The following is a 12,867-nucleotide window of genomic DNA, read 5'->3' on the forward strand; positions in this document are numbered from 1 at the left end:
TAGTACGGTAATGTCATTTTGTAGAATGTTGTAGTACCCGTTGCTGTGTGACTGCGCAATATATGCTTTGAGAATTCTTATTCCTACCCTCCACCATTCCATTGATTTTTAAATGCTTGTTATGATAGATTGCGGACTACCTCTTTCTGTGCAAACAGCCACTGGACCTGTGAACATCCTTCATACGACGACCAAATAGCGAAAGATAAACAGCACTGACACCGCGATTCTGCTGAACTGAAGAAGAGAGCCATGCTGACTGAAAAATGTACCACCGCAATACTAAATGAAAATGTTATGCTGTAGCGGGTACTTCTGAGAAGGACTGAGCAAAATCAAGATGGTCCAAACCTTGAAAACATCATTGACAACTTCATTATTAAAGTTTTGGATGATTTAATTCTGTTAGTTCATCTCCTCTTTATTGTGGACAGATAAAAACATTAATGTGGCACGAAGAACTAGGTCTTCTTCCCTAGGTTTACACAAAAGTATTTACCGCATGCCATTAATAATAATGTCCTACCCTACATAGAACTAATCTTTATGGGAAGTGATAAGTTAAATACATTTTAGATATAACAGAGAGAAGGCATGGAAGACAGTGGTTCAGAGAACCTTGCTGTGAACAGAGTAAGAATCATACACTCAAAACAAAAACTTTAAGCTCCATGGATTCTATTTGTCTTGGTAAAAGAGTACTTCGTTGTTTCAAACATAATACTGAGTTAGTTACTGTTTTAGACCTGACAGGACTGGATCAGTGGGCACAATTCTTGCTGTTACATGTGCTTCAGCTTGGTGGATGGTTCTTTTGGAAAAATCCTGTGTGTGATTGGAATCTGATGTCAGCACCTTGTCATTTTTGGTAACTTTGACTGAAAGAAATTGCACGTTTTTTTTTTCCTGATTCTGGACAGCAGCAGTAAGCAGTCTTGCCTCAGCCACAAAATAATATCAAGAGTCATAGCTTATAAAACAGTGAGCATAGAACAAAATATGTCCAATGCTGCTCCCCTGAATCAGCTAGAAGTCTCATGACTCATTGTTCTAGTAGCTGAAGTATGATCAAGGTTTTCTTACCACCACCCTAGTGGACACTTGCAACGGTGCAACCAAAGATGAAATTACAGGGATGAAATAGGTAAAATTGTGTTTAGTGATGAATACCAATTCTGCTTTGGTGCCAGTTGTCAGTTGTCAGTGCCACACTAGCATATGATCGTAACAAAGGAGCAATTGCGTAAGAGGCCAAAAAATTACAAAAAATCTATCTCTCTGTTGTTCATTGTATCTCTCTGTTGTCCATTGAATGAACATGAAGCACTGCAGTTACATCCAGCTCATCCAGCACATTTTGCTGCAGTCTTTCCATTTCTTTCTAGTGACTTTACTGTGCAAGGTTCCTTTCCATGCTCAAAATTAATTTCTCAAGACTGGTATCAATGTGTCATGTCCTGTAGTAAGATGTTAAGCTGATTTGCACAGGAACAAAGAAAATAAGTAATACATGTTAGAATAGTATCATTATTGTAGTAACTCAGTAATGGGAACATTGATAGTCCCATTTCTATTTTATTAATACTGAATTTAAAAACTCTATCTTTTAAACTTCCTGCACATCATTTTTGTATTTCATTATCTTTGCAAATGAAGTGTGTAAGGGGAAATAAATCAAAAGTGTTACTTATGGAAACCATATCTCTATTAAAATTGTATTACTAGTCATTTGGCTTCAAAATTTAAAATATAAATTCCTTCCAGGGACCCAGGTCAAATTGTGCGACCAAAAATAAAATTATTCTCCTGCTTGGAAGCGTTTACTCAACCAGAAATCATAACTGGTTTCTACAGTACAGCTGTTAGTGAGAAGACCACAGCTCGGAAGTAAGTGATACAAGGAATCCCTTGTTCTTTTAATTTAGCCACCTGTATGGTAATATAACCCTTACCCTTCAACTGCTAGGTTGAAACATTTTTTGTGTAGGAATCTTTAGTAAATAGGCACATTTTTATGAACTGTTTTTTGTAATCTTCTTGCCTGATTACAAAAAGGATTTTATGTTAGTGGATTATACATTACTGCCTTTTTTCTTCAATGCATTCACAGCTTTATAAAGTCCGTTGCTGTATAATGATGTGGAAACTAAAAAAAAAAAATTACTAAGTTTTGGGAGGATTGTATTATTAAAAATCTATGAAAGATTACTTTTAATGTGTGTTTGTAACTGCTGCTTCCTAACAGAAACACTACTGAAATAACAAACCACCTTCTTGGACCTACTGTGAAATAAGGAGATACCTTATACATAGTAAATCAGGTTCAAGACTTGAAACTCTTTTAGAAGTGTGTGAATGCAAGATTTAATGCTACAAAGAATCTGTTGCCAGATGACAGTTGAGATGGAATGCACAACATTGCAGGAGAAACCATTTGGAGTATCTTTGGGATACTGCACTTCAGGTGAACCTGTGTAGTATTTGGGTACCTTGGGTGTAGGTCAGATAAATATTGGCAGCAAGAGCTTTCAGCTGGTTAGCTAGGCTAACTTCATAGTGTATGTGTGTGTGTGTGGGGGGGGGGGGGGGGGGGGGGCTTGAATGTGATAAATACTACTACTACTTATTTTTGGTATAAAAGGAAAATGTACAATAACTTTTGAGAGTCGTATTTAATTTATTGCTGTAATTTATACTAGCTTAATTCAGGATTCTATCTAATTGAATAGGAGTAGAGAATTGTAGGGTTTTATGCAGGACCAAGAATGCCTTTTTGTGGTAAGTGTCCATGAAATGTGAGTGTTGAGGTTTAGAACAGTAAAGACAGGAGTATTGATGCATTCAGAAATGTGGCTGTTGTTGTCTTCAGTCCTGAGACTGGTTTGATGCAGCTGTCCATGCTACTCTATCCTGTGCAAGCTTCTTCATCTCCCAGTACCTACTGCAACCTACATCCTTCTGAATCTGCTTAGTGTATTCATCTCTTGGTCTCCTACAATTTTTACCCTCCACGCTGCCCTCTAAAACTAAATTGGTAACCCCTTGATGCATCAGAACATGTCCTACCAACTGATCCCTTCTTCTGGTCAAGTTGTGCCACAAACTTCTCTTCTCCCCAATCCTATTCAATACTTCCTCATTAGTTATGTGATCTACCCATCTAATCTTCAGCATTCTTCTGTAGCACCACATTTCGAAAGTTCTATTCTCTTCTTGTCCAAACTATTTATTGTCCATGTTTCACTTCCATACATGGCTACACTCCATACAAATACTTTCAGAAATGACTTCCTGACACTTAAATCTATACTCGATGTTAACAAATTTCTCTGCTTCAGAAACGCTTTCCTTGCCATTGCCAGTCTACATTTTATATCCTCTCTACTTCGACGATCATCAGTTATTTTGCTCCCCAAATAGCAAAACTCCTTTACTGCTTTGTCTCATTTCCTAATCTAGTTCCCTCAGCATCACCCGACTTAATTCGACTACATTCCATTATCCTCGTTTTGCTTTTGTTGATGTTCATCTTATATCCTCCTTTCAAGACACTGTCCATTCCATTCAACTGCTCTTCCAAGTCCTTTGCTCTGTCTGGCAGAATTACAATGTCATTGACGAACCTCAAAGTTTTTATTTCTTCTCCATGGATTTTAATACCTATTCCGAATTTTTCTTTTGTTTCCTGTACTGCTTGCTCAATATACAGATGGAATAACATCGGGGAGAGGCTACAACCCTGTCTTACTCCCTTCCGAACCACTGCTTCCCTTTCATGTCCCTCGACTCTTATAACTGCCATCTGGCTTCTGTAAAATTTGCAAACAGCCCTTCGCTCCTTGTATTTTACCCCTGCCACCTTTAGAATTTGAAAGAGAGTATTCCAGTCAACATTGTCAAAAGCTTTCCCTAAATCTACAAATGCTAGAAACGTAGGTTTGCCTTTCCTTTATCTTTCTTCTAAGATAAGTCGTAAGGTCAGTATTGCCTCACGTGTTCCAGTATTTCTACGGAATCCAAACTGATCTTCCCCAAGGTCGGCTTCTACTAGTTTTTCCATTCGTCTGTAAAGAATTCGTGTTAGTATTTTGCAGCTGTGGCTTATTAAACTGATAGTTAGGTAATTTTCACATCTGTCAACACCTGCTTTCTTTGGGATTGGAATTATTATATTCTTCTTGAAGTCTGAGGGTATTTCGCCTATTTCATACACCTTGCTCACCAGATGGTAGAGTTTTGTCAGGACTGGCTCTCCCAAGCCATCAGTAGTTCCAATGGAATGTTGTCTACTCCTGGGGCCTTGTTTCGTCTCAGGTCTTTCAGTGCTCTGTCAAACTCTTCACGCAGCATCGTATCTCCCATTTCGTCTTCATCTACATCCTCTTCTATTTCCATAATATTGTCCTCAAGTACATCACCCTTGTATAAGCCTTCTATATACTCCTTCCACCTTTCTGCCTTCCCTTCTTTGCTTAGAACTGGGCTGCCATCTGAGCTCTTGATATTCATACACGTGGTTCTCTTCTCTCCAAAGGTCTCTTTAATTTTCCTGTAGGCAGTATCTATCTTACCCCTAGTGAGGTAAGCTTCTACATCCTTACATTTGTCCTCTAGCCATCCCTGTTTAGCCATTTTGCACTTCCTGTCGATCTCATTTTTGAGACGTCTGTATTCCTTTTTGCCTGCTTCATTTACTGCATTTTTATATTTTCTCCTTTCATCAATTAAATTCAATATTTCTTCTGTTACCCAAGGATTTCTAGCAGCCCTCGTCTTTGTACCTACTTTATCCTCTGCTGCCTTCACTACTACATCCCTCAGAGCTACCCATTCTTCTTCTACTGTGTTTCTTTCCCCTATTCCTGTCAATTGTTCCCTTATGCTCTCCCTGAAACTCTGTATAACCTCTGGTTCTTTCAGTTTATCCAGGTCCCATCTCCTTAATTTCTCACATTTTTGCAGTTTCTTCAGTTTTAATCTACAGGTCATAATCAATAGATTGTGGTCAGAGTCCACATCTGCCCCTGGAAATGTCTTACAACTTAAAACCTGGTTCCTAAATCTCTGTCTTACCATTATATAATCTATCTGATACCTTTTAGTATCTCCAGGGTTCTTCCACGTATACAACCTTCTTTCATGATTCTTAAACCAAGTGTTAGCTATGATTAAGTTGTGCTCTGTGCAAAATTCTACTAGGCGGCTTCCTCTTTCATTTCTTAGCCCCAATCCATATTCACCTACTACGTTTCCTTGTCTCCCTTTTCCTACACTTGAATTCCAGTCACCCATGACTATTAAATTTTCGTCTCCCTTCACTATCTGAATAATTTCTTTTATTTCATAATACATTTCTTCAATTTCTTCATCATCTGCAGAGCTAGTTGGCATATAAACTTGTACTACTGTAGTATGTGTGGGCTTTGTATCTATCTTGGCCACAATAATGCGTTCACTATTCTGTTTGTAGTAGCTTACCCTCATTCCTATTTTCCTATTCATTATTAAATCTACTCCTTCATTACCCCTATTTGATTTTGTGTTTATAACCCTGTAGTCACCTGACCAGAAGCTGACCAAGCAATTTGTCTGTATTCTGAATATGGTACTTTCAAAGTTGTAATGTTTGAAGTGTAATAAAAATAAGAAACTGTAGGCTAGCATTAAACACACATTGTATTCATTTGTACTCAAATTATTATCGGGAGTCAGTTTTTTCCCGTGTATGTCAGTACGCATTGGTGCAAAATGCATTATTAAAGCTATCACAATATACTTCCCTTGACCATAACTTTTTCTACTGTTAATAAAGACTACATAGACTACCATACCTATTTACATCTACCACTACTATTGTCCTACAACTTGGTTCCCTCCTTTCTATCACTAGTATACACTGTAACTATTTCAGATAATTATAACACCAGTTTTTTGTGTTCCACATTGCACAAGACACTCCCACCTCTCCACGGTCTGTAGGCATGCCCTGCTGGTACCTTGGCCACTGCAGAAGGTCCTGGGGTGAAACCAGTCTCTTCCATTGTCTGCCATGTCCCTGTTTGCAAAGGACAACTTTCCTGTTCGGAGGAAGTATCATTGTTCCCAGTGAGGAGTGCAGCCTCATGCCAGGCAACATCACCTCAGTTCTGGCTCCTTGGGTGGCAAGACATGGCCCATGGCTAAACTTCCATACTGGTATTGTTGTGGTCACCTTGCATGTGTTGTTGGCATTTCATCTGCTGCTTCTGTTGAGCTCAACTGTCTCCCCTGTGTTGCTTCTCAATTTTTCCATCACAACCACCTGTAGTGCAGCAGACAGGTGTTGACTGATAACTTAAAAGATCCAATCCTTGTTTGAAACAGTGTCGGCAATATTATCCGAGATCTAATATTTTGGCTCAGAACACAGTATCTTCGTGATATTAAGTCCACCGTGCTAATTCAGATGTTGCTGATGATTATCAGCAACATCAGCCTACAGTGGATATCCCCAGATTGTATGCTCTGGCATGCCTGCTTCACCACACACAGGCTCTTAGGTTTGTCTACCACTTCGATGCCAGTAGGTGACGTAAGACTCATGACTCGTCAAGAAGCGTCAGGCCTCTGAAAGGATTAAGGAGCTTCATTCTCAGTCTCTGTTTTACGTTTGGAAGAAAATCATACATGTGTCTCGCTGTTTGGGCTTCATGCCATTATTACTGTCTCAGGAAAAGGACCTGATTGTGGATTTACTGCTTGTTTGTAGTACATATTCGTGTTAAATCCTTCACTTCATGATGTTGTGTGTTTAACAACTACATCGCCCCTTTTTCTCGTATCTGGAGATAGTGGCCCGAGTATTACTTGCAATGCCTCAACTGACAAATTACTAAAAGTTCCTGTCAACGAAATTAGGATTCCATGGTACACCCAGTTAACTATCCTAGCTGGTGATAATGAGCCAAAGTCTGCACCCAAGCACTCCCACAGTATTCCATGACTGTAGTAAAAAAAATACTGTTATGCTTTTTTATTGTCTTTGTGGGTAGTTTATAATTGTAACTGAGTAGTCTATAATAACATTGTTCATCAATTTCCTCCCTCTGTTGTTTATTTCTTCAATACGTGCATTATAATTTTGTCACTCGTTCAAAAGATGCCAAGGAATCTGGTGACACATCTTTATCTTTATGGATCTGTTGCGTGATTTCATGATTGGATGTCTCGAAAACTTTCCTTTTAATAACATGTATGTGATCTTTTCCAGTGCATCAGACAAATTAACTCATAGTCAGCACTTACATAATTCGTGAAGGACTATGCTAAATCCTTCTTCAGGTTGCTATTGGAGCTTCGCTTCACAAGGATCACAACAACTTGGACAAATGCAGTCACTCCAACAACTTCCTTGTTTTTGTGCAACTTTCTCAATATCTCTCCTGTAGCAGATCGTAGGACACAGGGCCACTTATGAATCCCTTCAGCATTACAGCCCCTGGTTTTGATGTACAAGTACAACAGAAGTTCAGCTTTCAGTTACTCTGCCTTGCACTGCGTGAAATATTGGAGTTACTCTTTCTTGACTGTGTTCAGATTTCTGGTCCCCTAGGTGTATGCAACAACAAAATTTTTTGTACATCAAGAGACACTACTGTGCGTAAAAGCACTTTCACGTGTCCTGGTAAAAATGTTAACTTCACAGAAAGTTGTCAATGATAAAATCTATCTCTGAAATGTACAGTGCCATAAATAATCTCTGATGGAACTGTCAGAGTTTCGTAAGTTCTCATCTCCAACTGTTTTTAAAGATGCATGGGAATTCCCACTCAACCGACGTAAAATGGCTTTCTGTATACTCTTGCAAAATAAATAATCACTTTATGCTTCTCAAATGAACAGTTGGACAAAAATAACCTTTACTTTTTGCTGACTTTATTATATTGTAGCGAATACACAACAGACCTTGACAGTAAGATAAGCAAGCTAACTGTTACATAATCTCATTATGAGTCAGTCAGTTAACACAACAGTATTCATTTATTTTTCAGTTACTATTATGTTTGTGAGTAATTCAGTTGAGGGCAGAGAGCGGCAACGGACGTCGGCGGGATCTTCTTCTCTGCACTGGTCACTGGTTAGTTTGCGGCATTGGATCCTGATGTATCTAACACTAAATGTTACAACACATCAGCCTTCTGAAATTTTTTGGCAGAGGTCTCTCCTGGGCATGATAGTTATTTCTCTGCTTGTGTACAACATTCAAGGGCAATCAAAAGTACCTCAAGTGGTCAAGAAGTACTGGGCGCTTTAAGTGATCAAACATCCCTACAATATTTACAACATTAATGTGTGTTATCACGTAATTTACAGCATCTTCTGTTGACTTCAAACTTCTGAACACACATTGTTGAGAGTGCATTCCATAAAACAGTCTTTTTCTCCTTTGGTTTACCACACTCCTCCAGCATTTTTCCTTAAAATACAAAGGAGGCAAATTAGAGCCATGGGATCCCTCCCTTCTCCTTTTTTTGAAATAATCACATTTGCTAATATCTGGTATTCCTTAATGCAATAAAAATGCTTTATAGAATTGGCACTTGAGTAAACTAATAGCCATATGAAAGGCGTTTAAAACTTCAGTAATGATATCATCAGGACTAGATAATTTGTGCCTTTTCAGCTTCAGAATTTATTTCTTTGCCTACATTTATGAAAATGGAAAAACTATTCCTCCTCCATCATATGCTTCCCTACTTTTGTTCCACAGCTCTGTGTTCATCACATTTTTCCTCTACAGTGTCATGTGGGAAATATGGCTCTATCAGTACTTGTGCAGAATGTTGTTTTTTATGCCATGTGCCATTGCTCATTAGAGCTGATAGCATTGTTGGAGATTTATCTTTTGGCAGATCCCATGAGTCAAGATGCAGATTCGGTGGCATGAATCGGTTTCAGCTCTCTATTCTTGCGTGCCGCAGGCCCAATCTGCGAGCTCTTTCTTGCACAGTATGGCCTTTCTCGTAGAATCTTCTTGTTCGTCTGGACTACTGTTCTCAGTCTTTGGAGACCCTCCTTTCCTGGTACTTCTTAACTCCAGCCCGTTTCTCTTATGATTGCTATTGCACCTTGCTTTGCAGTGTGTGTTTTAGAGCTTTCTTGCCCACTGTCACCTACTGCCACCAAGTCTGAACAAGGGAAAATATTCCTGGGGGGTTTCAATTGGCTCTCATTACGTTGAACTGACTGTTTAATGTGTTTAATGGTGTGTTGTCTCTTGTGTATTTCTGCAGGAGTCAGCTGTAAAGATAATGAGATTGTGATCACTTGTGGTGAGGCCTCTTTCAACCTTCCGGGTTCTAATCTTCCTAACTGCATGTTCATTAAGTATTGTGACATCTATACTGAACTGTGCACCAGCCCTTTCTTCACATGTGGTAGGATTCCCACTTCAGTTTGGCACTTGCATATTCAATTCCATTCTGGCTTCCTACAGTCATCATCTCATTTGTCCCCCCCCCCCCCCCCCCCCTTTATGCTGTAGTGAACTAAACCATAACTATGTTGTTGAACTGGAAATACATTAAGACAGAAACCGAACTTCCAGGGATTATCAGATTTTCCATACAACTCGTGTGTTTGTTACAATATTGTGCTATTTTTATAGCTGAGATGTTCTTATTAACTACTACCATAGCTGTTCCATAAAATTTCAATCGTGCTGCCGTATAAATTTCACTTCTTCGTGACATTTTATGGAACAATCATTGCACCACAAAAATATGAAGATGCAATATACCGTAGCTGTCATCAGTTTTAGAGTGTATGTGATTATATGAGCTGGGACTGCCATTCCATATATTTTTTCATGTTTTGTGTATGGTTTCTCCAAGAACAAAATATTGAGTTGCATTTCCTGAACTACTTTGCAGATTTCATGCATGATGTTTGACTTGTCACATGATATAGCTCAGCTATTTTGAAATACCTTATGTCTATCTATGGATAATAAATGTGAAAGTAGCAGTGTGGTCACTGTTGCTGAGGATCAAATGCTGTTCTACCATGTGGTGTAATCAATTGCTTGTACAGCTTCTCAATATCATATACCATATTACATCTATGAAAAACTAAGCAACGATTTCTCCAAAGGCTGAGGGTCAATAAGTAAATTTTTTGATACCAGTTGAACGTAGTTCACAACATTGGGTAAAGAAAACATTATAGAGTTTGCTTCTGGGTGTTTGATTCTTGTATGTCTCAACACTGTTAGTAGATTTGGCGATTCCTCTAGTTTAGCAAGATGTGTGTATTCACATCCTAAATAAATCTTTTATAGGTATACATTTTGTCATTGGTATGTTTCCCTCCTACTGCTTAGTAGCTTTACACCTGCTCCTTCAGCGCATGTTTTTATTCTAAATTAAAGTTGCACATCAGTGCCTATCTGGATTCAGTGTTGGTATTATGAACTATTGATTTTATTGATTCACAAATTTAAGGTGTGTCAGTATCTCTTTATACCTCATTTTGGCAATGTTCTCTTCCTTCACCATCACTTGACTACACTGGCATCGTGTTTTGTTGTGTTTCCTGTCTTTAACATAATTGTGTTTAATACATCATTATAATGACTAGTAACCCTCCCCAGCTTTGGAAAAAAGAACTCTTTGCCACGCAACATTGGTATGAAGCACACCTTTCCATACAAAATAGATAAAACACACACCCTGCACTGTACGGAATTAGTGCGAAGCACATTGCAGCTCTCAGTACAGTACAAACCACTCTCCACCTATCAATGCTGGTGCGGAATGCTCCCTGCCGCCCAATGCTGGTGCGGAACACCCCCTGCCCCGCAGCACCAGTACGGGACCCACTCACGTAATTTTTGACCACATAACCCTGTATGATAGAGGAATTAAATTATGCATTAACCTGTGACTTATTTCAGCTGTAAAGAATGAGCCTTGTTGCCAGTATTAATTTGTGTTCTTTTTAATAATAGTGTAAATCTTTTTTCTTCACATTCACTTCAAACTGACTTCTCTTCGGAAGCATTTAGAAAATAATTTGTGAATACTCACCTTTAATGGAAATGTTGCTTGCAAGTTAAAGAACTATATAAAATTATCCAAATTTCTGCCCTTGTGTTCTGAAGCACTTGAATTGAAGGTTCTTTCACACTTCAATTTATATGTAGTTTTGTCATCTTCTCAAGGTTTTTTTCTTGTAGGTGACAAAAATACAATTATCAGATTATGAAAAAACTGAAGCTGGGTTGTTTAGATGCTTTAAAATAGTGTGACCAGTTTGAAAGATTTCCTTTATCAGATATACCTGGTTGCAGATCTTGTTTGATTTTTTTGAATGATGTGGCTGAGACTAGTAAAAAAAACTTCATCATTATAATTATGTACTTTACATTATAAAGGTATGCACAAATCTTCCCTTCAACCAGGCTAACATGTCCAGAGAGAGAGAAACTGGGTTGAACCCTCTCAGATCACCTTCATGTTATTTGCCACCTTATTGTTGTATTTGGAATGTGGCAGCTTTAATTAGCCCGCACAGTTTCCAGACAATGCTACACTGGCATATGAATGGAGGAAGAATAACTGTACTTTTCACTTCAATTATGTGTAGCCTGCTCTTACACTTCATGCATTACATTATTTTAGAAACTAACACTATCATTTGTGATTAAATTATACCTTATATTTGCAACAGTTTCTGTGTTCCCAGAATGAGATTTTCACTCTGCAGTGGAGTGTGTGCTGATACGAAACTTCCTGGCTGATTAAAACTGTGTGCCGGGCCGCGACTCGAACTCGGGACCTTCACATACCTGCATGCCTACTTTGTTCCAACTTGACTGTATTGTGCCGACATTGTAGCTTGAATGAGTTAAGGGAGTGTGTGGTGGAGTGAGTGAGGCAAGTATGAAGGCAGATAGGAAAGGTGGCTGATGGCTGTGAGGGAGAGGCAGCAACCGCATGGGACATGAATGTGGCAGTGTTGGGTTCATTCTGGTGTAAGTAGGGGGGATGTGCACAGTACTTAGAGAAGTGGATGGGGAGGGGAGTCAGAACAGGGGAGTGGTGGGACTACAGAGAAGAATGTGAGTACAGAATGAGTGAAGTATGGTCATGGTGACAGTGTGATCGTAGTAAGAGGGACTAGGACAGTGGTTACTGCATAAGGGAGCCATGAAGGTTACGGGATCAAAGATCATGTTGCTAGGACAGCCCCCACCCACATGATTCAGAGATGCTAGTGGTAGGGAGAACTATCCAAATGCACAGGTTGCGAAGCAGTTACTGAAGTCTAACATGTTGTGCTCAGCAGCATGTTCAGCTTCTGGGTGGACAACTCTGCTCTTCGCCACATGTCGGTGAAGGCCTTTCATATGAGTGGGCAGACTGTTGATTGTCATGCCAACAGAAAATTCTGTACAGAAGTTACAACAGAGCTTATAGACTTAAATGCTTGTACAGGTAGCCTTTCCTGTGATAAAGTTGGCTCTGCTAATGTAGTAGTTCCATATATGAATGTGTATTATATATACATAATGTCTGTTCTTTTCATCATCTTCAAAAGAATTCAGGTGAGGATGGCCAATGATCTTTCCAGTGTGGATGCACACCAGGCTTGAAGTCTTATGGGAAATGGGGAAATGCCTTGATGAGGAGAATAGTGGGAAAGGGGCACTAAATTAATAGTGTGTGGATAAGTTGGGAATTTGGAATTAACATGAGGTGTGCTAGGGTAGTCCAAGCAGTTGCAATGACCACTGTGTTCAGATGGCTTAGTGGTTAAAGCATCTGCCTTGTACACAGGAGACCACGATTTGAATTTCAGTTTGGCACAAATTTTCAACTTTCCCCA

General features: G+C 39.1%; 1 protein-coding gene across 1 annotated transcript in view; it reads left to right on the top strand.

Moving 5' to 3' along the window:
- The window catches only part of LOC126353922 (ubiquitin carboxyl-terminal hydrolase 5), a 163,823-nt gene that overhangs the window by 108,075 nt on the left and 42,881 nt on the right, over nt 1–12,867 (top strand). Inside the window, exon 11 of the mRNA XM_050003165.1 lies at nt 1,765–1,887. Within this exon, the coding sequence (XP_049859122.1) occupies nt 1,765–1,887 (123 nt within the window). The remainder of the gene's footprint in view (nt 1–1,764; nt 1,888–12,867) is intronic.

This window comes from Schistocerca gregaria, chromosome 3 (assembly GCF_023897955.1).
Source record: "Schistocerca gregaria isolate iqSchGreg1 chromosome 3, iqSchGreg1.2, whole genome shotgun sequence".
NCBI lineage: Eukaryota > Metazoa > Arthropoda > Insecta > Orthoptera > Acrididae > Schistocerca > Schistocerca gregaria.